The sequence below is a fragment of the Phacochoerus africanus genome, chromosome 5 (genome assembly GCF_016906955.1).
Source record: "Phacochoerus africanus isolate WHEZ1 chromosome 5, ROS_Pafr_v1, whole genome shotgun sequence".
NCBI lineage: Eukaryota > Metazoa > Chordata > Mammalia > Artiodactyla > Suidae > Phacochoerus > Phacochoerus africanus.
In genome coordinates this window covers 110,950,199-110,976,376 of record NC_062548.1, presented here as the reverse complement: position 1 = coordinate 110,976,376, position 26,178 = coordinate 110,950,199, and the positions used below count along the sequence as shown (strand labels likewise).

General features: G+C 39.3%; 1 protein-coding gene across 12 annotated transcripts in view; it reads left to right on the top strand.

Moving 5' to 3' along the window:
* Nucleotides 1–26,178, top strand: part of LTBP1 (latent transforming growth factor beta binding protein 1) — a 420,392-nt gene that overhangs the window by 248,033 nt on the left and 146,181 nt on the right. For all 12 annotated transcript variants that reach the window (XM_047782305.1, XM_047782306.1, XM_047782304.1 and 9 more), the window contains 2 exons: nucleotides 623–694; nucleotides 19,928–20,050. In XM_047782305.1, coding sequence (XP_047638261.1) covers nucleotides 623–694; nucleotides 19,928–20,050 — 195 coding nt within the window. The remainder of the gene's footprint in view (nucleotides 1–622; nucleotides 695–19,927; nucleotides 20,051–26,178) is intronic.

Here is a 26,178-nt window from a genome sequence, read left to right as displayed (position 1 = left end):
TTGATAAATTGGTGACTGAGACATTTGTGTTGCTGGTGAATTTTCTGAGTGTTCACAGCAACACTTTACCTCCCCCAACTTCCTCTCGTCACGCACTAGTCTTCCCAACTTCGTAGTAGTAAGAATCAGCTCATAACTGGAATATGTGAACCTATAATTAAGACACACATATACATTATTGTCTATATCAGGACACTTTTGAGAGTGAAATGGAGCATTGTTAATGAACTTGGCTGGAGCAACAGGCATCACCAAGAACTGTCCCAGGCAGACCAGGATATATAGTCACCCTATCAGAAGAAAATTCAACTGCCTGTGGTTAATCATTGGGCAGGAACCAATTTTTTTTTTTTTGGTAATAAATACTCACTAATTAGGAAAAAATATGGAACAGTCTTAGGATTTTTGGAATTTACATCAAGATTGATAATAATTGAGATTTACATCTGTTGCAAAATATCAAGTGTAATTTTAAAAAGGACAGTATGAAAGTAATGGATACACATTGGGTTGGTATCTTAAAAATAAGATTACTGATGTTTTATATGGCTTTGGTTATCACATAGAGTAGTTTGGGTTATAAGAATTTAAGCATGTTAACAGAATTGTTTCTTCTTTCCAGCCTATCATGGATATAACCAAATGATGGAATGTCTACAGGGTTATAAACGGGTTAACAATACCTTTTGTCAAGGTAAGAGTGACTGAATTCACTTGCGTGTGATCGCAGCAGTTGTTTGCCTTTTTAAAATTCTGAGTTGTTTTGCCACATTTTGCTCTTTAGCCAGCGTGTGAAGGTCAAACAGGGCACCACCTCCTATTCCCTCCGTTTAGGAAACAGAAGTTCAGTGTTTGGTTCACTACCATTAAAACTTGATGGCGGGGACCTATATCTAAACTCTTGGAGGAGAATATGATGGAAGATAGTATGAGAAAAAGATTGTATACATATGTATGACTGGGTCACTGTGCTGTACAGCAGAAATTGGCACCACACTGTAACTCAACTATAATAAAAATAAAATTTAAAAAACCTTGATGGAATTTTCCCCCCTTTTATCTGTTTGTGATGAAATCCACGGGAGATGGGATTACATTACGGAGTGCCCTGTGGACTCCACACTAGTCACCTCTTCTCCATCCATGGGCACGTGCACATGTGAGCACATACATGTACCTAGAAGCTCTAGTTCTTTACTGACATATGACTCAGCAGCAGAGTCTTTTTGCCCTCATCAGACTGTTGCTAGCAGCCTTATTCAGGTATTAACTATCTGAGCGAACACATTTCTTAGTAAGATAAAACTCTGCATGCTTTTGTTCACTGTCTGTTGAAACATACAGCAGCGTTGTACAGCAGAGGGCCTTTCAGGAATCGTCTAGACCAGTGTCTGTACTTTACAAGCTGAGGACATTCAAGCCCAGACTGGTTAAATGACTTTCCTTCCTGTGGCTAAATAGAACTGAGGTTATAAATCATATTGAGCAATGCCTAGTTCAGTACCCATATGCAATACCAAATTTCATTTCAGTTACTTTGGGAGGTGCCTAGTTAATTTTCCTTTGTTTGTCTGGGTTGAAAGTGGTGGTAGTAGTAACTTGAAAATATGTGTACTTTGAAATAAATAGAGAAATAGCCTCTAACAGTCTTAGTGAACTAAAATCCATGTCAGGAACACAGCGCATATCCTCTGACTTCACTAAATAATTCCTTGAGTTTTTGTTTTTGTTTTTTTTGTTTTTGTTTTTGTTTGTTTTGTCTTTTTCTCCTCTAGTGTGGCTGGTATGGAGTGACCTTTAGCAAATTTTGTTCATACTGAGCATATCAAATGGTTCCACCTCAGTCATTTGCACTGATGTTCTGTAACACCAAATAATCCTGGCTTACATTTGTCTCAGGAGGATATTTGCAAAACAGTGTTGTACTTTTCGGCATGGATTCTGGAGTGAAATAACACAGAAAATTCTATTTCATGGTGCCTCAAAAAGGTACTGCTGAATTATACTACAGAGAAGATTGACTCATAAAATAATATGATTTCATTCATCATAATCTATTAAAATTGCTTTTGAGAGAAGGGCTTAATTTCCTTCCCTTTGTGATATTATTGGCCCCTAAAATTGGGTAGAATTTTGTGTTACATATGTACACTTGGGTTTTCCTAGTTCTTTGAAGCGTTTTGATTTTATGTTGAAGTTTTTCAAAAGGAGCCCATTAACCATCTAGTTACTTGTGCATTCTGGATTGTTCTTAGAGTTTAATGTCTTCTCAGTTTACAAAGCACATTTAAAATTAAAGTGATTAATAACTAGAATTACATTATTTCCTTCCACTAAGTGAATTAATGTCCTGAAACAATTTTCATGTTGTGCACTCAGTAACAAAGAACCAACTGTGCACCAGTTAATTTGAGGAGCTTTGAAATAATTGCCCTAAAAATTGGGGTTTTTTTCCCCTCCTTTCTAGTGCTGCAATTATCTTTTCAAAGGAATGATTTATTACATATACACACATGGAGCTCTAAAACCTTTCCTTACTCCCCTCAACATTATGGAATTGCTATAATTTGCTTCATTTATCATAACAAACAATACAATTAAATCTCCTGGTAGATCTAGGCCAGCATTTGCCATTTCATTATTATGCTAAAGGTTTGAGGTAGACCTAGAATTAACTGAAGTAATACCTTATGGAAATGATAGTAGGAACGCCTGCTTTTCTACTGCTTCTCAGCGTTTAGATTACTCACCCACTAGTTTGACATGAAATAAATGAGTCCTTCAAAATTAGGTGTAAATCTAACTTTAAAAACTAAGATTGGGTTCTGAAATTACGTGGGCACCAGTCTATGTAGTGAAACCTTTTCACTCTTTTCATTGTGTATTCTCTTTTTTGATATGCTAAAATCACTTATCTGTTTGAATACTTGATAGGTAAGAAATCAGTCTACTGTTTCCCACATTTTTAGCTTGTGCCAAGGTGCCATGGGTTATGCCAAAATACCTAGCTAGAAGACATGTACACTTTTAGGAGCCAGTGTGCATGTATTCCTTTTTTCATGAATAATCTTAAAAACTTAATATTCCATCATCCACAAACATCAGTTGGCAGGACACTCCTGAGCTACAGACTCAGGCTATGTGATGAATGATGAATAAGACATCAGTCTTGCCCTTTGGATTGAGTGTAATTAAATCAGTTCGAATCAGCAGGACGTAATTTGCTTTGTTCACTCGTCCAACTAGCTGAATTTCAGCTGACTCCAGATGAGCCCTTTAAAGCAAATATGAAAGAGCTGTCCACATAACTTTCTTTTGGCATCATTTCATTACACTGGTCATTCTGCTTTAATAAAGTAAATTTACAAAACAGATATGCCAAGACACAATAATAATCTACCAAACGTTTACTGCAGGACTCCTTTTTGATAAAAAGCACCCCAAAGTCCATCTGAAATTGAATTTTATCTGGACCACAGAAAAGATCGTTTTTTTCAGAGGAATATCTCTGTTATTAAATGAAACTCACCAATCTTGAATAATAATCCACATAGGGAAGCCATGCCTGGAACTTGTTGGTTATGAAAAGTTTGCCTAGACTATAGCTTACATTTCACACCTCATAGTGATTATCAAAAAACTGCTTCTGACTGCAGTATGGCGAACACATAGAGGAAAACCAGTGTTGAGTGCTTTGAGGGGGCCAGGAGGTACGGAAAAGACCCTCAAGAAAACTTACTTGGCTGGAGAAAATAATATGGCCTGTGGCATAGTGCCGTGATACTTCGCTCCAGAATTCATGCCAAAAAGTACAACTGTTTGTTTGTTTGTTTTAAATAGACAGGTAGGGTGAGATGAAGTGATTCCCAACTTTAAAACAAGTTTCTTATGTTTCTTATGATTAATTGCATGCCCTATTTACAATATAACAGGCTTTGCGATACATGCCAGGAAAACGGTTATTGGATTTCCACTTCTTTTAATGTAGAAATGTCCAAAGGCCATTATGACAACTTCTTGCATATTTAAAAGGAAGTGGATTTGAGGCTTACACAAGAGTTATCATTTGGAAATTACTCTCAGAGGTATAGTTAATGGAAATAATTTTTTTCCCCATATAGTTCGTAGTTAAGTGAATTTACTGACATTAGTTTTTGCACTCAGTGTTGTTTCTTGTGTCCTCTGCCTGCTTTCTGGGTTCATGTTTTCTTTTGTGGTGGGATTGCCAGATAAAATAGAGGAAGCCCGGTTAAATTTGAATTTCAGATAAACAGCAAATAATTTGGGACACACATTTTTAAAAGTATTATTTATCTGAAATTCACATTTATGTGGGTATCCTGCATTTGTATTTGCTACTGTATATTTTGAAGTCATATCCTTAAATGGTTCTTTAAATGAGAACCACCGAGAAGTAGAAACTTTATATGTTGAAAATAACTTTATTTTGAGTGCATTCTATGATGAGACTAGTCGAGTGTACAATTACAGTTGAACAGTTATCTTCCAATAATACTTTTGACTATGTTATATCAGTGTCTTTCTGACTAGTTTTTGATACTTCCTTTCTGGATAATCCTTCTCTCTGTGGAGATCATCTCTTGATGTTCTGTAGTTTTACCAGGACTTTGTTTATATTTGGATTTATCTTGATTTTATTCAGTAGGCAGAGTGCGTAATCCACCTGAGAGCAACTGATATCTCTTCAAATGTTGCTTCTCCACTGTGCTTTTTCACTGAAACACCTCTTAAATGAGTGTTGGATCGTCTCTATTTTTCATATCTCTGAACAAGTCTTTTGGGCTATTATCTTTTTGTTTTTGCTGCATTATGCATGAATACCTCAGTTCTGTTTTCCAGTTTTCTAATTGCTGCTTTACTCTGCCTATATAGACTCTATCCCATCTGTTCACACTTCTAATTCTAAGATTATTTTTCATTTCTGAGGTTTCTAATTATTTTTCGTAGCTAACCTGTTCTTGATTTACTACTAAAAAACTATTTTCATGCATTTAACTTTTTAAGCCTTTTGGAAAGTGTAGCCAGATTTCAGTTGCTGAGGAAGGGATGTTTTTGCTAGGACAGGTTTAGTTACCCTCCGTTGATAAACTCCTGGCTTCCCCTGCTGCTCTCCAGACAGCAGACCCAGAGGTTCAAGTGGCTCACCCAACTACCATGCATTTCTATGCCATTACAGGCTTACTGGGCTATTGATCTCATTTTTAGGTTTTCTTTTGTAATTTATCTGTAATTGCTGTATGTTTGGCACAGGGATGAATGCCAAAGCATGAACTTACTGTGTTTCTTTAAAAAGAAAGAAAAGAATGTATCCGTGGAGTACCCTGGTGGCTTAGCAGTTAAGGTTTCTGTGTTGTTACAGCTGCGGCACAGGTTCGATCCCTAGTCTAGGAAGTTCTGCATACAGTGGGTTGCAGCCAAAAAAAAAAGAGTGTGTCTGTATCAAGATTGAATTTTTTTTAAGAACTCAATATTGGAATGTGGTATTTAATATATATATAATAAGTTATTTTTCTTTAAGGATATTGAAAAGCTAATCAGAAAACTTCAAATTATATAATTAACTCTCTGTATCCACAGAGAGTCTTTTTATCCATTGTAATTAAGCAGCCCATCAGTGTTCCATTCATTCATTCACTCACTTGTTTTATATGTATTTAATGACAATTTAGTGGGGACACTATGAAATACATTGATAAAACTCAGTTCTTACCCTTAAAAAGATCACTGTCCTCACATATGATTAAAACATCAAGGCAGTTGGTAGTAAGCGCTGTAAGAAATGATCCAAACACTATGAAATTTTAAAGGAAAATTCCCGTTGAGTTAGAAAGTCATAAATGGCAATTAAAAATATATTCTTTCAGGAGTTCCCGTCATGGCGCAGTGGTTGACGAATCCGACTAGGAACCATGAGGTTGCGGGTTCGGTCCCTGCCCTTGCTCAGTGGGTTAACGATCCAGTGTTGCCGTGAGCTGTGGTGTAGGTTTTAGACGCGGCTCGGATCCCGCGTTGCTGTGGCTCTGGCATAGGCCGGTGGCTACAGCTCCGATTCAACCCCTAGCCTGGAACCTCCATGTGCTGCGGGAGCGGCCCAAGAAATAGCAACAACAACAACAACAAAAAGACAAAAGACAAAAAATATATATATATTCCTTCAGAAAAACCTTTGATTTATTTTTAGAAGTAGGAATATTTAGGAACTAGAGAAATGTATAAAAAGTAAAATTGTCCAATCGATATGTTTTGTTAAATTTCCTACCAATCATATATAATAATAGTATATTTACATATACATAAATATATTTCCTACCAATCTTATATATATATACAATAATAATAATAAATATTTATATATACATATAAGTAGAAGTTTGAGAGTGTATTTCTTTTTTCTTTTCTTTCTTTCTTTTTTTTTTGGCTTTTAGGGCCACACGCATGGCATATGGAAGTTCCCAGGCTAGGGGTCTAATTGGAGCTACAGCTGCCAGTGTACACCACAGCCACAGCAATGCTGGATCCTTAACCCACTGAGAGAGGCCAGGGATCGAACCCGCAACCTCATGGTTCCTAGTCAGATTTGTTTCTACTGTATCATGACAGGAACTCCCTCCTCTCCTTCCTTATTTCTTTTTCTCTATAAATTTGAAAACACACAAAGGCCAGTTAAGTAGTATATTTTTCCTCACATGGGCCCTGTACATTTTTATTTAGGTTTTCTGCAGGTATTTTATATTGACTATGACTCTGAGCAAAATTATTTTGTAAAATATTGTGTTTCTAGAACTAACTCCTGTGGTTTTAAATAGTTTCTTCTGAGTTTTCTGTGTAGAAAAATAATTTTACTCTTAAACAATGGTAATTTGGGAAAGATGATGCTCTGGGGTAGGGTAGGTATTAGGCTTGGCAGGAACTAAGACACAGGTGTGGGGGGACATGCACCAGGCTTGTGCATGGCGAATCCCACAAGTGGAGGTGGGTGAGATTGCAAAGGTATTTGGGGGTGGAAGCAGGCTGGATTTGAAATTTGTTTGGCACAGTGCCTAGTGGCTAGGGAATGTCAGTTCTTTTCAAGGTTTTATTTTAAATAGGTGGGAAAATCATATAGTTTGTTTATTAATTAATGTTATGAGTTTTGTTTGTTCCTCTATTGACATTTTTAATTTGCTTCAAAGAGTTTAGAATGAGACCAAATTTTCATGGAGCTAGTATATTTCTTCAACTAGTACAGTCAGTGGTGGGCTGGCCTTACTATGCCATTTGATGTAGAGAACTTGAGCATTCATGGATATGGGGGTCTGTGCAGGGAGAAGGGGGTCCTGGAACCAATCCCCCAGGGATACCAAGGAACAACTGTATGGGTGCTCTCTACTCTCCCTCCCTGTCTCGCCCTCTCTTTCAAGGCCCACTCACCCATGGCCCTAGTTGTGGCCCTTTTTGCAGTGATAGGAGCCAGGAACAAGGGAGACAGTGATGACTTGTAGACATCAATATATTTTCGGTGACAGTGATCCTGACACAGCCAGTGCCATAAGTGGTCAAAGTTTCCTGTGCTCTCCAGCACTCAGTCCTGATGAACTTTGGTGCCTAACCTAAGTTCTTCCTCTAGTAATCTTGGGTTCTCACCCAACTCTCCTCGAGACTTTGTCCTGAGGCAGAACCACTTAGGCTGCCTGCTGCTCTGCTTCCAGTTACTGCTTATGTTATTTATGTGGTACTTTTCTCCTTATGGTAGTGCTTGCGTAAGAACAACTGGATACCTTTCTCTTTTCTAATACAATACATTTCCTTTGTGGTCATTGCCTACACATCTTTTTACCTACCTATTTATGTATTTTGCTAGTGCTAATTGAACACTTATTGAGGGCAGCCATTGGGTTGAGCCCTTCAGCTATGCCATGATTCTCACAATAATCCTGTGAGATAAAGAGTGTTGTTAATTAAAAAAAACAAAAAACAAAAAACTTGTAGTGAAAGAGCTCTGAGTCTCAAAGAAATTAAGTGGTGGAAGATGACGTAGCTGGAGGGTAATAGAATCTACCTCTGATGCCTAGGCTCCCCTCCCTCTGCTTCTAACATTTTTATAGTAGTTTGTAGTACTTCTCATCATGCTTTGCAGGTCATTAATTCCTGACAACTGCATCTGCTTGTTAGAGGTGGGGAAACCAGAACTTAGAGCCTTGCTCAATAAGAGCGGCATCGGCAGGGATATTAGATGCTCTCTAATTCTTTTACTCTCTAGATTAAACTATCCTACTAGGTGCTTTCAGTAGTCTGGTTTAGGAATCAGAGTTCTCTATACTTTATTGTTTATTTTTATAGCACATTTTCCTGTTTTAAGTATGTCTGCTCTTTCATTAAAGGAAATATTTTTCTTTCATGTTATTAGCAAGCCATTGTACCTTCGTTTTAGCCAAGAACTCTTTAACAAGCAGAATGTTTATGTGCCTAGGGGCTGGATTTTTTTTAAGCTCGCTTTTCTTTGGAACATTCCTCCTAAGGCGCTTACCTTCCAGTATCACCTCTTCTCCCTTCCCCCTTAACAGGAGCATCCTAAAGCAGTCATGGATTTCTCACGCTTCTGGGGCAGCTGGACCATTCTGCTGCGCCAGGCCAGATGGAGATGATCTTGGCTGGGCTCAGTCATGCGTCTGGGATGAGCTTATGGTTGCCTAGGGCTGGATAGGCCAGGGTGGAGAGGCAGAGAATTTGGGCCATTTTGGAAATCAGTGCATAATCCCTTGCTGATTTGTGGAGTCTTATCATGTGTATGTGGGTTTTGCTGGTGAAAAGAGGAAGTGAAGCTCTTTGTTTGTATTGCTGTGAGGTCACTTTACACCTAAACTTAAGAGACTTTAATGAAAACGTACTGGTAGAGCTTCTGCTGTGGTGCAGTGGGTTAAGAATCTGACTGTAGCAGCTTGAGTCACTGAGGAGGTGCCGGTTTGATTCCCTGCCCAGCACAGTGGGTTAAAGGACCTGGTGTTTCTACAGCTGTGGTGTAGGTTGCAGCTGCAGCTTGGATTCAGTCCCTGGCCGGGAAACTTCCATATGCTGTGGATATGGCCATTAAAAAATAATAATAATAAAAATAAAAGAGGAGGGGGAGGAGATGGGGGAAGGGGAAGGAGGACTGGTGAAGAGAGTCTGATAATATTAGAGTTTATGTGGTTTATTACGTATATTATACGTTTAAGTTTTTTATTGAAGTGTAACCAACATAGAGATCAATGCACAATCCTAGAGAATTAGCTCAGTGAATACTACAAAGTGAACGTAACTGTGTATTCAAGTCAAGAAACAGGAGATCCTCTGCACCCCCAGGATCCTCCCTCTGTCCCTTCTCAATCTTTACTTTCTCCCTTCCCCCCCCCCCAGAAGTAATCACTGTCCTAATTCTTATAAGCATAGATGAGCTGTCTTCCTATGAGTCTTTAAATTGTCCAGTATGTGGTGTTTTGTGTCTGGCTTCTTTCTCTTAACAGCATGTGGCCAGTGCCAATTTTTAATATCCAGAGCTCTGGCTAGTGAAGGGATAATAGGCATTGATGTTTTCCTCTAAAAGCTTTCAGGGCCTTTTCCCTTCCTTCAGCATATTCTTCTGTGACATCTCAGTTTACGCAATACTTGCTACAGTTAGTGTTGTTTCTGCAGTCCCTTTCAGTTCCAGTATCATAAGGGACTTGATTGTTGTGGTATTTGTTTCTTTCTAGTAGGAAATAAGCAATATGTTTAGGAGAGTAGTGTGGGTATAAAAACGAAGCTTAGAATCCACTGTTCCTGCTACCTGTTGGGAAAATCAGAGTAGAAAATCAATAGGGGTAAACTAAGACTGGAGACAACCTGACTAGATAATTAAATTATTCAAGATACTGAAAATGTTTAAAACTCTTTTTCTTCAGCCTGTTGGATTCATTGCCTGGCTCCGCTTTACTTAGTAGTTTAATTCCAGACACTGGTGGAATACTTCACGTGATGCTGAATCACGTCTCGCGGTAGTCAGTGAATTGATATGTTTGACTGATGGAAAGGTGTTACTTTACCATCCTAGGATCCTCTGGGAACTCCTTCTGCTCTTTCTAGTTTAAATAGGCACAATATTTTGAGTAAGAATTTAAAGAGCATTTTAAAATCAATTTGGAACCCATTCCCATCCACTTTAGAATCATTTTCTGGTGTATCCTTTTACTGTGCTCCTATCACTGGGCTAGGATTCAAAAAGGAAATGTCTGTTTATTTTATTCACTTTTCTTCAGGAAAGGCAGTGGTGAAGTGAGTCATTAGCACGTTGTACTTTCCAATAGCTCTTTGACCTTAATCTCTGGGGCTGTAAAATCAATGGGAAGACGCCTATTGTATCACGAGTGATGAAGAAAGCCCATGATAGATATATCACTGTGAATGTTTCAAGGAGAAATTAATGTTGTGTCTGTAGATTCTAGTCAGAAATCCAAGATAAGCAGAGATGTGTATCTTCCATGTGTAGCACACATGTACCAAGAAATAAATACAGGCTGTTCTCTGGGCTATGATCACTCCTTTATCATGCTGCCCTGCAGACAGAAGGATTGGAAGGCAGGGAGTTGTTCCCATGGTGGTTCACTTCTTCTGAGTGAGTCCAGTGATTGAATCCATCCCATGCTATGTTACTATTTCATAAAGGTGGGATAGTTGCAGGCCGTGAGGGAGGCTACAGCAGCAGTGGGGCCTAGGTGGAAACCAGCAGAACCACAAAAGACCCATATAGTAGTTTGTGGGGCTGGCCCAAGAGAGCAACATTTCACAAAATGTGCTCCACAGACCACCAGTTCAGAAGGATGTTAATAGATGGTGCGGGGAGAAAAAAGCTTCCATCGCTGAATGGTGTAGAGAAAACCAAGAGTCCTGGCCAAAGGACCTCCAGGGCCTTTCATGAGCTTGTGGGTGTGAATGTATGGTGTTTGTCATTATATTAGCCACAGAACTCTTGTTTTAGCAGAAGTCTCACCAAGCTTGGGTTTTATATAAAATGCCTTAGGTAAAATGACTCTAGAATTTGCATCTTCCAACATTTTTTCTTTCTTCATCTCCTAAAATAATTTTGAAAAACGTAGAGATAGTCACACATTTTTTAAGCTTATATTTACATTTTTTATCAAAAACATAGATGTAGTAGATTCATTTATGGCATATTTATTTTAGATGTGGGCTTGAAACATGTTTTCATCCAAACCTTGGAGCTACAGAGTTATTTAAGAATAATATCTGCTGTCTAACCTAACTGGCACAACCAGGCCTTCTTATGAAATAAATCAGACTTATCCCTCTTCCTCAGAGGGGGATCTATTTATGAATTTCTTGGTGTCTTTGAGCATTTCCTGTAGTAGGGCAGTGTACCTAGAAGGATTCTGGATGGGCAAGAGGTATGCCTTAATTAAGAAGATGTGGGAGATGTACCCAATGGAATACTACTCAGCTGTAAAAAGAATGAAATAATGCCATTGACAGCAACATCGATGCAACTAAAGATTATCAGACTAAGTGAAGCCAGTCGGACAGAGAAGGACAAATATCATATGATATCACTTATATGTGGAATCTAAAATATGGCACAAATGAACCTATGTGTAGAACAGAAACAGATGCACAGACATGGAGAGCAGCCTTGTGGTTGCCAAGGGAGCAGGGTGTGGGATGGATGGCAGTTAGTAGATGCAAACTTATTACATTTAGAATGCATGGCCAATGAGGTCCTACTGTATAGTACGAGGAACTATATTCAATCTCTTGGGATGGAAAATAATGGAAGATAGTATGAAAAAAAAGCATATATATGTATGTATGACTGGGTAACTTTGATGTACAGCAGAAATTGATACAACATTGTAAATCAACTATGATACAAAATTAAAAATATAAAAAAAGAGGTGTGCCTTAGAGTTTATGAAGACAATGGAGACAGTAAAGGAGAGAGAGAAAAGGAGATTGGCAAATGTGTTCTTAGGCAGGTCACTTTTAGAAACACATGAAGGCTCAAGATCTAGACATTTATTCCCTCAAATAAAAGTATACAAGCCTATGTGTACCCTGTGTCACTTTCCTTCAGGGGCATGTATACTGGGGTGAAGCTCCTTCCTGAGGAGTTTAAGAAATACTCACGTCCTCTCAGAGGGTGAACTCCTTTATCTAAAGTAAGTGATCCTTATTAAATAGCCAAATGGCCTGCCTGGCTAGGAAAATTACTCACCTCACGAGGTGTTTTTTCTGCTTTCAACTGGAAGTCATACTGCTAAATTGTGCAGTGGAATTTCTTTCCATCAGCAAAAACTGAGTAGTCACAGCAGAATCTCCAGATGGCTTCATATTTTCACACAGTATAGAGATCTGCATGTACTGTTCTCACCTTGTCCCCAATTCCTGTTGATTACTGGACATGCCTCATTTCCTCTATAAACGTGCATCACTAAAAAGGCAGTAAATTATTACTCACTTTGTTAAACCTACATACTTTCCTATAGGAGAGGAGAGACGTAAAAGTATGCTTATTTCCCACAGGGTGCTTAGGCTAGTCGTGATACATGTTATGCATTCCGCATCATTCTTTATTTATTCCTTGGCATTTTCAGCCCTGGCAACAGGCAGATTGTTTTGAAATGAGAATGCTTAAGCTAGAAGCCACCTTGGGGATTGTCTGGGTTGCGGGAGAGGAAAGTGTGATCAAGAGAAAATAAATGACTTGCTCTAGGTGACATAATTTAGGGTCCTAGTTACCAAACTAAGTCTTACTGGGATGTTTCTCCCATTAGATTTCCCATTCTCCCTTAACCCTTTTTTTTTTTTTTTTTTTTTTTAAAATAAGAGCTTGGACAAAGTTCTCTCTCTAAAATGGGAATAACTGTTGTGTTTCTCACTGTCCAAAACTGTCATGAAGTTCCAGTGAGATAAAGCTGCTGTAAATAGAATGATGATGAAGCTCCTTACCTCACTGTACTAGATTATTGTATCATCCCCTAATGCTCAAATGCAGCCTGTGTTACATGCAGTTGTTTGAAGAGTCTCTTGTTACGCCCATTTCCCAACTGCTCTGTATTTTTATACTATCTGGGTAGTAGATGCCCCAGCCTTCTCTTTCGTTTCTATTTGGTTGAACCACGCAACCCTGCCAATATTCAGCCATTTCAGATTTATAAGAAGAGCAGTTTTATATTTTTTTTCATTTTTCAAAGTTTTATCGAGGTATAGGTAATTTACATTGTGTTAATTTCTGCTATACAACAAAGTGAATCAGTTATACGTATACACATAACAATTCTTTTTCAGATTCTTTCCCCCTATGGGTTATCACAGAATATTGAGTAAAATTCCCTGTGCTCTACAGCAGGTTCCTGTTGACCATCCATTTCATATATAATAGTGTGCATTTTTTGGTGGTATTATTTTTTGGATCATCAAACTTGGTATGTGGCCAGAGGTACATGGTGAGTTCTACTGGGCAGAGACACTTTATAAATGTTCTAAGTGAATGAAGTATGTAAATCTTCATATTAGCGGTAACCCCCTAGATTTTGGCCTACTCCAGAAGTGCACATGGAGTTGTATGAGTTTCCATCTTCATGGTTGCTTCTTATAAGCATCTAGACTGCCCAACAGAGCAGTTCAGGTGGAGGTAAGGGCATGGGTGACTGGTTCTCGGAGAGTGCCTGTTCTTTCAGCCATTCATTTGGCGCTTCATCCTTGGACACAGTAAACGGTGCTGTGTGCAAGTGGTGATACCACTCCTTCAAGAGATAGAATTCCACAACTGTCTGGAAAAATTTGGTGATCTGCAGAAGGAGAACAATGAACAAATTCATTTGTTTACCTTTTTTTTTTTTTTAAACTAAGTACTACAACACTTTCAGTTTAATCAGAATACATTCAGGGAGATTGACTGACCCTGTAAAATATGAGACTTCCAGAACACAATTATAGTGGTCAACTATAAGTTATTTATAAAAAGCATAATTGAGTTAGACACCTTTATTTGATTTTTAAAAAGAAAATAGCCTGAGGAAATGAAGTCTGAATAGAATTATGATTCATAATTAGCTGATCATGTTCCATACAATTGTTGAACTTGGGCCTGATAACGCCTTCTCTTAGCCTAATCCTTAAATTTCTCATATCTAGATAGAACATGTTTAGTTATAACCATGTTTTTTTCTTAATGCATTTGTGAATCTCTAATTTCCTTCAATTTATTTAGAAAGGTCTTTAAGAGCTTGGCTACTTCAAAAAGTCATTTAGATAACTGCTCATGTTTCGTGCTAATTCCTGAGTTTTAAATGAAAAACCGTAGAGGATATGTTTTTTGCCTTTTATTTATTTTTTTTTTAGCGCAAAAGACATGAGCTATCTAGCCACCCACAATCCTCTGAGGAATAAAGATGGGATGGAAGAATGAAGTGGCAAAAAAATGTCTATCTAATTTTTAGATGCAAAATTTTGCATTTTAGGAATGAACAATATGAGTAGAAAGCTTTTTAGTTTCATTTGTGAAATGTTAAAACCTGGAATATGATTTTTCACAGAAAGAGCCTATCAGTGAATTTCACGTTTTCTTGACAAGTGCCATCTTCTTTTAGAAGTTCAATGTTTAAAGCGGATGAAATGGGGGACTGCTTGCTTGAAAGAGGTGTTCAGGGTGCTCAGCCTTCAGGGACAGGTCCACAAATCAGTTTTGTCTGATGAACCACCTTCGAGTCCCGCTCAGGCATGGGGATGCTAGGCCTCTGCTCTTGTAAATCTCACACTACACAGCCCCAGACTCAGCAATCTGGGGGACCCTGTCTGTTTGGCTTCTCACTCAGGCCAGAACACAGTCCTGAGACAGTCGGGGACCATCCAGATATAGACAGACAGACATTGAGGTGAGTGAATGAAACCCTTCAGGCCCCCTCACGGAGCCAGCGCCCCCTCTTCACTTCACCATTCCTCAGACAACCTCACTTTAAAATGGCCCTTTCTGTACTTAGCAACTCATATTTTCATCTCCTCTGTGTGAGTTTTTCAGGGAGGGCATTCTTGACAATTTGGAGAGAATTCTGTGTCAAAGGGGACTAGCCACACTGTGTTCACCTTCAGGTGTCCACCCAGTGCATGCGCCCCAGGCCTTGAACCACCCGGAGTGTCCCGTAGCTAAGCACATCCCACTCTGAGAATCAGGACCGATCCTCCGTGAACACTAGAGGGAAGCAGTCTTACTGATGCTAAGACTGTGGGAGGCTGTTTTTAGATCTGAATGGCTAATATATGCAAAGGAAATGCAGGTCAAAACCACCGTGAGATAACACTACACTCCCACCTGAGTGACTCAGATGAAGAAGACTGACAGTAACTGGATGAGGCTGTGGAGCCCTTGGTACCGGGAATAGAAATTGTCACCACCACTTTGGACAACTATTTGACCATATTTATTGAAGTAAATGTGAGCCTTATTAAGTGACCCAGAGTGGAGTTCCCATTGTGGCACAGTGGAAATGAATCCAACTAGGAACCATGAGGTTGCGGGTTCGATCCCTGGCCTCACTCAGTGGGTTAAGGATCTGGCATTGCCATGAGCTGTGGTGTAGGTCATAGATGTGGCTCAGATCCCACATTGCTGTGGCTGTGGCGTAGGCCAGCGGCTACACCTCCAATTAGAACCCTAGCCTGGGAACCTCCATATGCTGCGGGTGTGGCTCTAAAAAAAAAAACAAAAGACATAAATAAATAAATAAATAAATAAATAAATAAGTGACCCAGAGTTGCTAAGTACAGAAAGGACCATTCTATTTCTAGATAGTTATCCAAGATAAAGGAGTACCTAGGCCAACCGAAAGGCCTTTCATTCATATATGTATAGAGGAATGTTTGTAGGAGCATGGTTGAAAATAACCCCCCAAATATCTATCAATAGCAGAATGGATAAATTAACTTTGGTGTGATCACACAATAAAGTATAACAGAGCAGTGAAAAAATGAACTGCATGCAACAGCATTGATCAATCTCCTAGGGACAATAATTAATACAAAGTCAGATAAAAGAATATATACCTTATGATTCCCTTTATTTGAAGTTTAAGGTCAGGCAAGATTAATCAATGATGGTAAGAATCAGAATAAGGAATTTATTGTGGGGACAGAGATGTTGAGTTGTTGTATATCAGCAAGGATCCCTTTGAGGCTGTGGAATGTTCTAAGGCAGGATTGGGATGGTGGTTACACAGTATGTACACACACACACGTATATGTATGTACTTGTATGTAGACACGTGTGTATGCAAAAACATTTAGCCATATACTTAAGACTGATATACTTTGCTGTATGTAAATTTTAAAAGAAAAATCTTAATATCTAATTTATAGTATTTTAGAGAATACAGTAGAAAATAAATTGAGGCATTCCCATTGTGGCTCGATGGTAACTAACCTGAGTAGTATCCATGAGGATGCGGCTTTGATCCCTGGCTTTGCTCAGTGGGTTAAGGATCCAGTTGCCATGAGCTGTGGTTTAGGTCACAGATGCAGCTTGGATCCAGCGTGGCTGTGGCTGTGGTGCAGGCTGGCAGCTACAGCTCCAGTTTGACTCCTAGCCTGGGAACCTCCATATGCCACAGGTGGCAGCCCTCAAAGACTAAAATAAAATAAAAAATAAATTGAGGCAGTTGAAGGAAACGGGAGTTTTTCTAGAAGCTGCGAGAGTGTGTCCATGATTCTGGGTTTCTGGAGCCAAGATTAGAAGAAGTGGTGTTGCTAGTGCTGGTGGCACATACTAACTAGAGTAGAGAAGGTGGGAAATGTTTTACGTGGTTCCTCTTCGTGGATTTTTTTCTACTTCTTCCTATCAATAGCCATATTGTTTATTTCTTTTTTCAGTCTGAATTCTTGTCCTCCATTCCCATGGCATCACGGTTGAGGCAGTGGACAATGTTGAGAGTTACAGAGGGGACATCGAGGCGGTGGTTGTATATCAGGCATCTATGCTTTGTGGGGGGAAAAGCACCACCTTAACCTGCGGCTGGCAGAGGGGTTGGGATGGTGATGTCATAGAAACTTCCAGAGAAGGAAACATTCTGGGTCCTGAGACGTAAACATGGAAGGTGTTGGTTATAGCGCAACCAATGAACAGAGCAAAGGCCACTTGGAGAAAGAGGAAGGCTAATAGTCACACCCTAATGGGAACCTGAGGGGAAACAGAGGAGAGATTTTTGTCCAGCCTTTTTGATCACAACTAGCTGGTTACCCAAATTTGAGGTTTAAGTTGGGACATATGATAGGGTTTTTTCTTGTACCCTGTAAGCCCCTACTGGCCTTGGCGTTCTTCCTGGTCCTTCATGGTGGTTTTCTTAAGGAGAATGAGTTATAAGGGAATATTTTCAATTACATGCTGTGTGTAAATGTGCATTACAGTACAATATACACTCTGATAAAGAGTAACATGAGCAGGTACTGGACCATATGCTGTGCCAGGTGTCACTTAACTTTACCAGTTTCCAGCTGGGTCGAAGCTGGAATGGTGTAGAACTTATACAACAAATAGGGGTTGGGTTGTCATTTGAATGTCATTGAAAATGTCATAATGTCACTGAAATTAAGTTAAAATTGCATGTGTCAGATAAAAGATGTCCACATAGCTCTCTTTGGCTACTTAGAATGTGAAACAAACAAATAATGATTCATCGTGGACTCCATTTGCCTTTTTATGGGACGATTCTGCTCGTAATGTTGTACTACCATGGTTCAGTTTCAATGTAGAAAATTGATATTTTAAGATCCTTAATAGAAGTTTTATTCAAATGAATATCGAAGGAAGTAAATATAATTTGCAATGGAAACACTAATAGCCAAGTCTCTTAACTATTAACTTGTAAGCTGCCCTGAATAATATAGATGACTACTAATTTTTTACTTTTAACCTGTCACATTCTGTTTATTTTTAATTACCTTTGTAAATGACTCTAAAGCCTTTTTTTTCTAAAAGAACCATATTTTGGTTTCTCCTCTTCCAAATCATTTCCATTTCCCCTTGGGTCACTGTCTTAGTCCAGCTGTGCTACCCCTCACTGGGTAGCTTAAAAAGTACAGATATTTATTGCTCTGCGTCCTGGAGGCTGGGAAGGCCCAGATCAAGGCAGCAGCATGGTCACCTTCTGGTGAGGGCCTTCTTCCACTTGCAGACTTCTCCGTTGTTAGCTCAGATAGTGGAAAGGGCTAGGCATCTCTCAGGAGCCCCCTTTTTAAGGCTCTAATCCCAATCATGAGGGTTCCTCCCTCATGACTTAAGTGCCTCCCAAGGTCTGACCTGCTAACACCATCATCTTTGTGGGGGATGGGGGGCAGTTAGAATTTCAACATATGAATTGGGGCGGGGGTGGGTGGGGGGGACTCAAAACATTGAGACCATAGCCGTCACCACATGCAGATGACTTTAGGTCTCTATTGCCAGTGATGATTGCTGTTCTCTTTATTCCTGAATCTGCTGTTGCTGCTGCTGGATATATTTATACTTGAGCATCCCCGCCTGATCCTTCTGAGTGTCAAACGTACCTCTTCATCTGCCTCTTTCCTTCACAGAACTTTCCATAAAACCAGCAGCGTCTTTTCCTCTTGCCTCAGATTAGAAGCCTCGCAGATACCTCTGACGTCTCTTCCTCTCCAGTGCTGTGTTGGCCAGTCAAGCACCATACCTTGTCAGTTGTTCCTTCAAAAAACTTCGTTCCTTCGCGTCCTATTTATTCTCACTGTCATCAGCCTGGCTTGTCACCCGTCTCACACTTGCATTATTCCTTCAGCAGTCAAACTTGTAATCTCTTCTCACCAAGCCATGTGCTGGCCAGATGCATTTCCTTAGAGCCTGCCCTTGATTATATCTTCCTCCTGCTCACAACCCTTTAGGATATTTCCCTGTTCTCAATAAAATTGGATCCAAACCTAGCCTGGCTTTACGCAGCTTTTTTTCCAACGCTTCACCTTCCTGAAACTTCTTTTCCAGCCAATGGTTTGACTCATGATTTCCTGATCCCCTTTCCTGCTCCAGTGTCCACCCATGTAGAGCATTCACCCCTTCCTGCCCATCTGTCCAGCATCTCTCCAAGTTCAACCCTAACGAAGTCTTCCTTCCTTGTCTGTGCTGCAGGCACCCTTACCTCCAACTTCCTCGAGTAGCTCTTTGTAAGCTCATAATTTAACCTCTTCAAGTTTGTGACCTCTCTTCTGATGATGATAACTTGACTGATTTTCACTTCTTTAGTTTTTACATAGTTATAAGTACAACTAGACTCTAAGTATCTTCAAAGTAAGCATCTTGAGCCTGACCTGTATGCTCCATAATACTTAACAAACTCTAACACTAGAACATAAGCTCTATGAAGGCTGGAATCTTTTGTCAGTTTTATTAACTGGCAAATCTCTAGTATCTAGACTAGAACCAGGTACATATAGGTGCATAGTAAATATTTGTTGAATTATGGATGTTTAATACAGGTTTGATTTGATTAAATTGTTGTATTAAATGCTGCTAGCATCTCTCATTTACTACACCTGAGAGATACTATAGTAAAAAAGAGAGGGAACTGGAGTTCCCATTGTGGCTCAGAGGAAATGAATCTGGCTGGCATCCATGAAGATGCAGGTTTGATTTCTGGCCTCGCTCGGTGGGTTAAGGATCCGGCATTGCTATGAGCAGTGGTGTAGGTTGCAGACATGGCTCGGATCTGGCATTGCTGCACCTGTGGCGTAGGCCAGCAACTACAGCTCCAATTCGACCCCTAGCCTGGGAACCTCCATGTGCTGTGGGTGTGGCCCTAAAAAGACAAAAAAAAAAAAAGAGAGAGAGAGAGAATGCAGTTTATAGCCAGAATTTGTTCAACCAGACTTAACTTTTCCTTTTAAAACAATTGTTTTCCTGCAGATATTAATGAATGCCAGCTACAGGGTGTATGCCCTAATGGTGAGTGTTTGAATACCATGGGCAGCTACAGATGCACCTGCAAAATGGGATTTGGGCCGGATCCTACCTTTTCTAGTTGTGTTCGTAAGTAATCACTTTTTATTCCTATTTTGAATCAGTTTTGAGGGGAGGGTTGGAGGGGAGTATCCAAAAGAAGGTGAAGACTCAGTGGCTGGCTGAATATCATAAATATGCAGGAAAATGTCATGAAAAAGGCAAGAGGGAGGAGGCAGCTTGATCTACTACAATAAATCTATTTTATGAAATCTTTGCAAAAATGCAGTTTTATTGTGTTCAGAAAAAAATGGTAGCTAAAACTCAAGGTAGAGAACAGGGACACAGAGAACATATACTTCGATGCAAAGAAAACAATTAAAATTAGTATACTTAAGAGATGAAAACAGATTTTTTTTTCCTTCCTGAGTGTTTTTAAGCATTATTTAGGTGGGATTAAACTTTGTCCCAGCTTCTGTCTTTAATTAATCCAAATTCTGAGTCATTTGAGTCTGATTTAATGACGTTTCACTGTGCTTTCTTGGTTGGAAGAGTCTGGGAAATAGTTACCAAGGCCCTATGTTTCAGAATTTTTAATCCAGTTCTAATGTCAAATATTCTATTCTGTTGTCCTCACAAATCACCAAAATGTGTCCCTGAAGTTAAACTGTTTTGCCTTACGAATCTGTCTCTAGGGTTTTCTTTTTTACTTAGTAAGGGTAAAAATCCTCCCTCAAACGTGTTCTAATATTGGTATAGAAGGTGTAGTTTCTCCAAAGAGACTCTCTTGCCTCCAAACCTAATCCAGTGTAATCACTCCAGATCACCTGACAATTAGAAATGCATGTATTTTAGATGTAAAGGACTCAAACACAGAATTTTAAAAAGATTACCTTATTTTTAAGGTACTTGTGTCCACTGTTACAAAATAGGTAAACACTACAGATTTTTTCAAAGCCATAGATGATAATAGTTAGACATTTTTAACTAAGGCATGGTAGAAAACTGTCAAGATAATAGTAAGAATGATTCTGTATTAATTTTTGTCTTGCTAGATTTTTGTTTTTATTTACCCTCTTTTAAATGTGACTTTGGTATATGTTAAACTGTATCCTTCTGGTCCCCAGTTTTAAATTTGCCACATTGTCCAGACATGTTCTTCACGAAGGTCCCATTGTGGAGAACCATGCATCTCTAACTCTGTGCCCTAAGGTGATGGGTAGACATGAGGAAATAAAGACAAATGTAGTAAAATAAAAATGGCAGTCTCATTCATCACTTTTAGACAAGTTCGTTGAGTGTTTTGAGAACATCATTACCCGTTACTGCTGTTTTCCTTTAAAACCTATCAAAAGCAGATTACGGAATTTTGCACATAAGTTCTTTACTCCGAGTTCTTTCACAGACAGTTCTGATCACGAAGCAGACAGACACCTAATTGTAGGGCTTTTTTAGACCATGAAATTATGCTTGCAAACAAGGTACATTTGAAAACTCAAGCAGAGATTGGGAAATTTCAGGCCAAAAATCACAGTGTTGACAATATCCAGATAATTTGGGGATAATTTCTATCTGATTGGAATTACATGAGTAAGTATTTTAAATACAGTTTTATAATTTAAACAGAAGAGATTTTGAGAGTTCAGATAACAGAATTTACTATGAGTATTTTTTTTCTTCCTTAAGTAATTTGCCTTGTCCAGTTGAAATAACGACATTGAACATTGCATATTAGGTAAACTTGGAGGACTTGTCACAAAGTGTTTTATTTGACTAGATCTGATGTCTAGAGCTAAGGGCAGACATCCAGGTTTTAATAAGATTGTAGAAATCTGCCAGTGAGATGTTTGAGATACTTGCACATTTCCTTAGCATTTATTTTCCCTGTCATTGCCCAGATAATACTGAACTTATTAAATAGCCATCCATTCGTATTTGAAAAAATAAATAATTCAATTTTATGGTTCAGCTACAACAGCTAGAATGATAAGTATAAGGAGACGTTTGTTGCTAGTTAAGTGTTCCAGTTCAAAGTTTGAAGTTAAAGCCTGGGCTTCTTACCAGCATGGAGTGGGCAGATTTATTTCTCTTTCCTCTGAATTTACCACATGTGACATCAGAGAGGTATGCAGAGTTCCTTTAGGATTTGTGACTTGGTTCAGTCTAGTCTGGTTTGTGGGGGAACTATGTCTTGAAGTCAATGGGGAAGTCTGAAGAGAGTTGAGAAAGAATGAGGGAAGAAAGTGATCCTTACAAAGTAAGAGAAGAAAATCCTGGCAAGGTGATGGTACCTTTGATAGTCCCGGGGAGGGAGCAGAAGGCAGCTGGGGGCCATACCCATGCAGGCACACACACAGAGACACACAAAGGCACTGGGCAAATCTGTCGCTTATTGTTTGGAATAAATGTTCTTGTGAAGTCTAAAAACAGCCTTGGATAGAGCGCGGAAGCAGATGGAGGAGACTGACCATGTGCATTCAGGCAGCATGAATTTAGGGCATATCCAGGCCATAAAAGGTGTGGCTGACTCTGTGAACTCAAAGAAATGCACTTGGCAGGGCCCGAGGAGCAATGGGAAGCTCTCCCTGTTCTCGAAAACACAGAGGTGAACACCCTCAGCATTCCTTGACGGCAGCCAAAGGTTGCAAGCACTTGACTTTCTCTCCTTGCCCAAGCTCTGTCCTTGACTTTGCCGTCCTGAAAGAGGAAAGGAGGAGGGTTCTGGCATTTGCCACCCCTGACCTCTCCTCTGTCTGTGGATAAGGGCACTACTGCAACAGCGTTCTCCAGACCTGCCTCTACTTATCTCTGGGGAAAGGTGAGACTCCAGGATTTCTCAGCAAATCCAAGGCAAATACAATACCCTTTGCAATTGGAGTAGGAGAGTTTCCTGACTTGCTGAGCTGCAGCTAATTTTCTTCAGAAATTTAAGAGCTCCAGGATGGATGCTCCAGAGGGTGTGTCCACAGATTCTGTAGAAAAGGGCCCGGATAAAAGAATACTGAGCCTGGGTATTTGCCATTGCATAGTATTCTTGACCCACAGACTTGGTGCTAGTTGACAGAAATAGAGGGTTAGAGAGAAGATGAGTTTCAGAAGTTGTGCCCTAACTCTAGAAATCCTAAGATGATGAACACATCCCTTCTAAAAGTCAGTGATATTAATGAACATCTTTTCTTTGTAGTTTCTGCAGCTTCTTCATGAGGTAGGTATTATTTTACAAAATAGGGAACTGAAGCTAGGAGAGTCTAAGTAACTTCATGAGATCGTAGAGTGAGCAACTGACATTTGAGGTTTAAAATTGGGTCTTGTACCTTCAAATTTAGGATTCCAGATCAGGGGTTGGCAAATTATATATAGCCTATGGGCCAGATCTGTCCCAGTGTCAGTTTTTGTGAATAGTTTTATTGGAACACAGCCATGTCCGTTCATTTGCATATTGGCTACAGCTGCTTTCAAAAGGCTGCCACGGCAGAGTTGAGAAGTTGCCGCAGAGACCACATGGACCACATAGCCCAAAATATTTATTTTGCCTTTCACAGAGAAAGTTTGCTGACTTTTGGCTAGATCAGTGTTATCCAATAGAATCTTCTGTGGCGATAGGAATGTTCTGTCTCTGCATTGTCTGATGTGACAGATGCTAATCGCAGGTGGCTTGTGTAACTGAGGGATTGAATTGTAAATTGTGTCTCACTTAGTTGTGTCGAGGTAGCAGTATGTGGCAAGGGGCTAATGAATTGGACCTCATAGTTCTAGATCCTTGTTTTATAAAGCTGGTTGGGTAAATTACTGCTAGATGTCTTCCTTTCCTCCTATAACATGTTTTTCTTCCTGGGGTGGTGGTTTTGTCCCTGGTGACATTGTTCTCCTGGGACTTGAGGCTGGGAGCCTGTGTCAGCCTGTGTCAGACTCTGTCATCTTCTTTGGTCTCTAAGAAAGTCATTAAATCTTCATAGTCTATTTTATGCCTTTTTCTTTATTTCCACCTCCTCTGTGCTCTCTCAGCTCAGGCCCCTAGTTTTCCCCACTTTGTGGTCTCAGTGTATCATGACCTGGAGGTTGGAAAGACAAATAGATCTGTGCCAACTGTTTGTTCCCAGATAAAAGCAGAAACAACAAAAACCATGATAGTGACATAGAAATCTTTACTCTTACCTACCAAGTACCAGGCACTGCGATAAGTACTTTATATAGATTATCAAATATGATACTGATAAGATTTCTGTGAGGCTTATACTGTCATTCTTCCTATTTTAGAAATGAAGAAACTGAGGCCCAGAGAGGTTAAGGATCTTTCCAAAAGTCACACAGCCTATAAGCGGTAGAACCCAAATTTGAAACTTCATTTGTCTTACTCTACAAGCTGCGCCTTTAATCAGAGAGAAGAAAATAGTCTAAATTGACAGGAGCAAGTAATCTATTTAAGCAGAGTCACTACTTAGTCTCACTGTCCAACAGCTAGCCCGACTTTGCAATGGCCTCAGCATCATTGCTTCTTTTATTTTGGTTCTCACAGAATTTGTTTTTAATAGCCCATTTCCTGTAAAGGATACCTAGTGGCTCCTACTTGGCTAGGAATGTCATCTGTCAGACTCTTCATAACAATGTTACCTGCTCCTCACACCTGTATCCCAACCCTCATAACACAGGGACCTTCAGCTTTAAAGGCTTGAAGCTCTAATGTAAAATTTTATCTAAGAAGTGAATGAGGCTATTGGAGATGTTTGGGGAGGGAGGAGTGAAAACAAACTCATAGGAAAGTTTAGCTCTCTGCTCACTTCTCAAGTCCTCTCCATTTTTCAACTTCTTCGAAGTACCAGATTAATTTATATCTGCTTAATAGTATTTACATTTATCTTTGAATTGATAAGAACAGCATGCCTTTGAAAGTACAATCAAAGTTGGTTGTACACCCTATAATTAAGTATAAATTGTTGAATACACTATTGGGGAGCCCAAATATGAGAACCACAGCCTCTTACCTTCTTACTGGGGTTTATAATTGAATCACCCTCAACTTTGGATATATGGTGAAGAGTCTATGTGGGTAGAGAGCCGTATGGTTATTACTTTGGAAGGTTTCTCCCATGTCTGTAGCCAAGAGCAAAAGATTTGTTTTCTTGACTGACTAATGTCATTTCCAGTAGATTCTATGCTTCTAAAATGTTTTTCCCCCTGTCTAGAGTACCGGAATCTGTTCACCCGAATCTTAGCAACACATCCTGCAAAAAATACAATCTGCCAAATCCACGTTGTGGTGTACCTACATGTATGAACCCATCTGCACACTTTGTTGTTTCTCCTCAAGACCGTATCCCATACCCATTTCCACTAATTCTTTAGAAATCTTTGTGCAATACTGATTTTTTTTAGTATGGTGTTAACAACCTTATGATGTAATGAAATATATAATCGTGTGTACCATATTTTAAGTAATACATGTGGTATGCTAATGAATTGTCCTTTACCACCAGCCTACCAATCTTGGGCTAAAGAAACTCAGACAATAGAAACACCAATCTTGCATCATTCTAGGTAGGGTATTGTTTCTGGGTTTATGTGTCGTCTTAACCAGAATGTGAATATACTAGAGGTGTTTAATGAAGTAGGCGGAATTGCCATGCATGTCTTTTGAAATGATAAAAATATTAACAGGTAACTTAGGTATTCAAATAGAGGCCCTTTTAAAAGGTACATCCTGTTAGATATCTGAGGAAGATATAAATTTACATTTTTTGATTGACGTAATTATAAAGCAAAGAAAATTTGAAACATGGCAATACTAGTGAAAATTAGGTGTGTAAGCTAGACTTTTTCAATGGCTTCCTCCCGGGCCTAAGATACTATCACTACCCTGAATATGTGAGTGCAGTGGATACAGGGAAGTGAGCATAGAGAGGTCACTTCAAGGAACCAATGTCACCATTTGCCAATGTCCAGGATTTGGGGAAACTCTGCTTTGAATAGCTCTAGTTCCTGGGATCTAGACCTAACCTTAATGCAATTAGTGTTATAATTAAGCCCTATCATGTATAAAAGTCTTTCGTGAGTTGAGCTGACATCATTTCTATGGAAATGTGTTGTGAATTCCAAACACTTAGAGAGAAGAAATTTTGGAGCAAAATCCTTGGTGAACTTATTATCCTAGAACTATGTTCTTAAGATTATACTACACATACACACACACATAGACACACACACATAGAACACACATACAT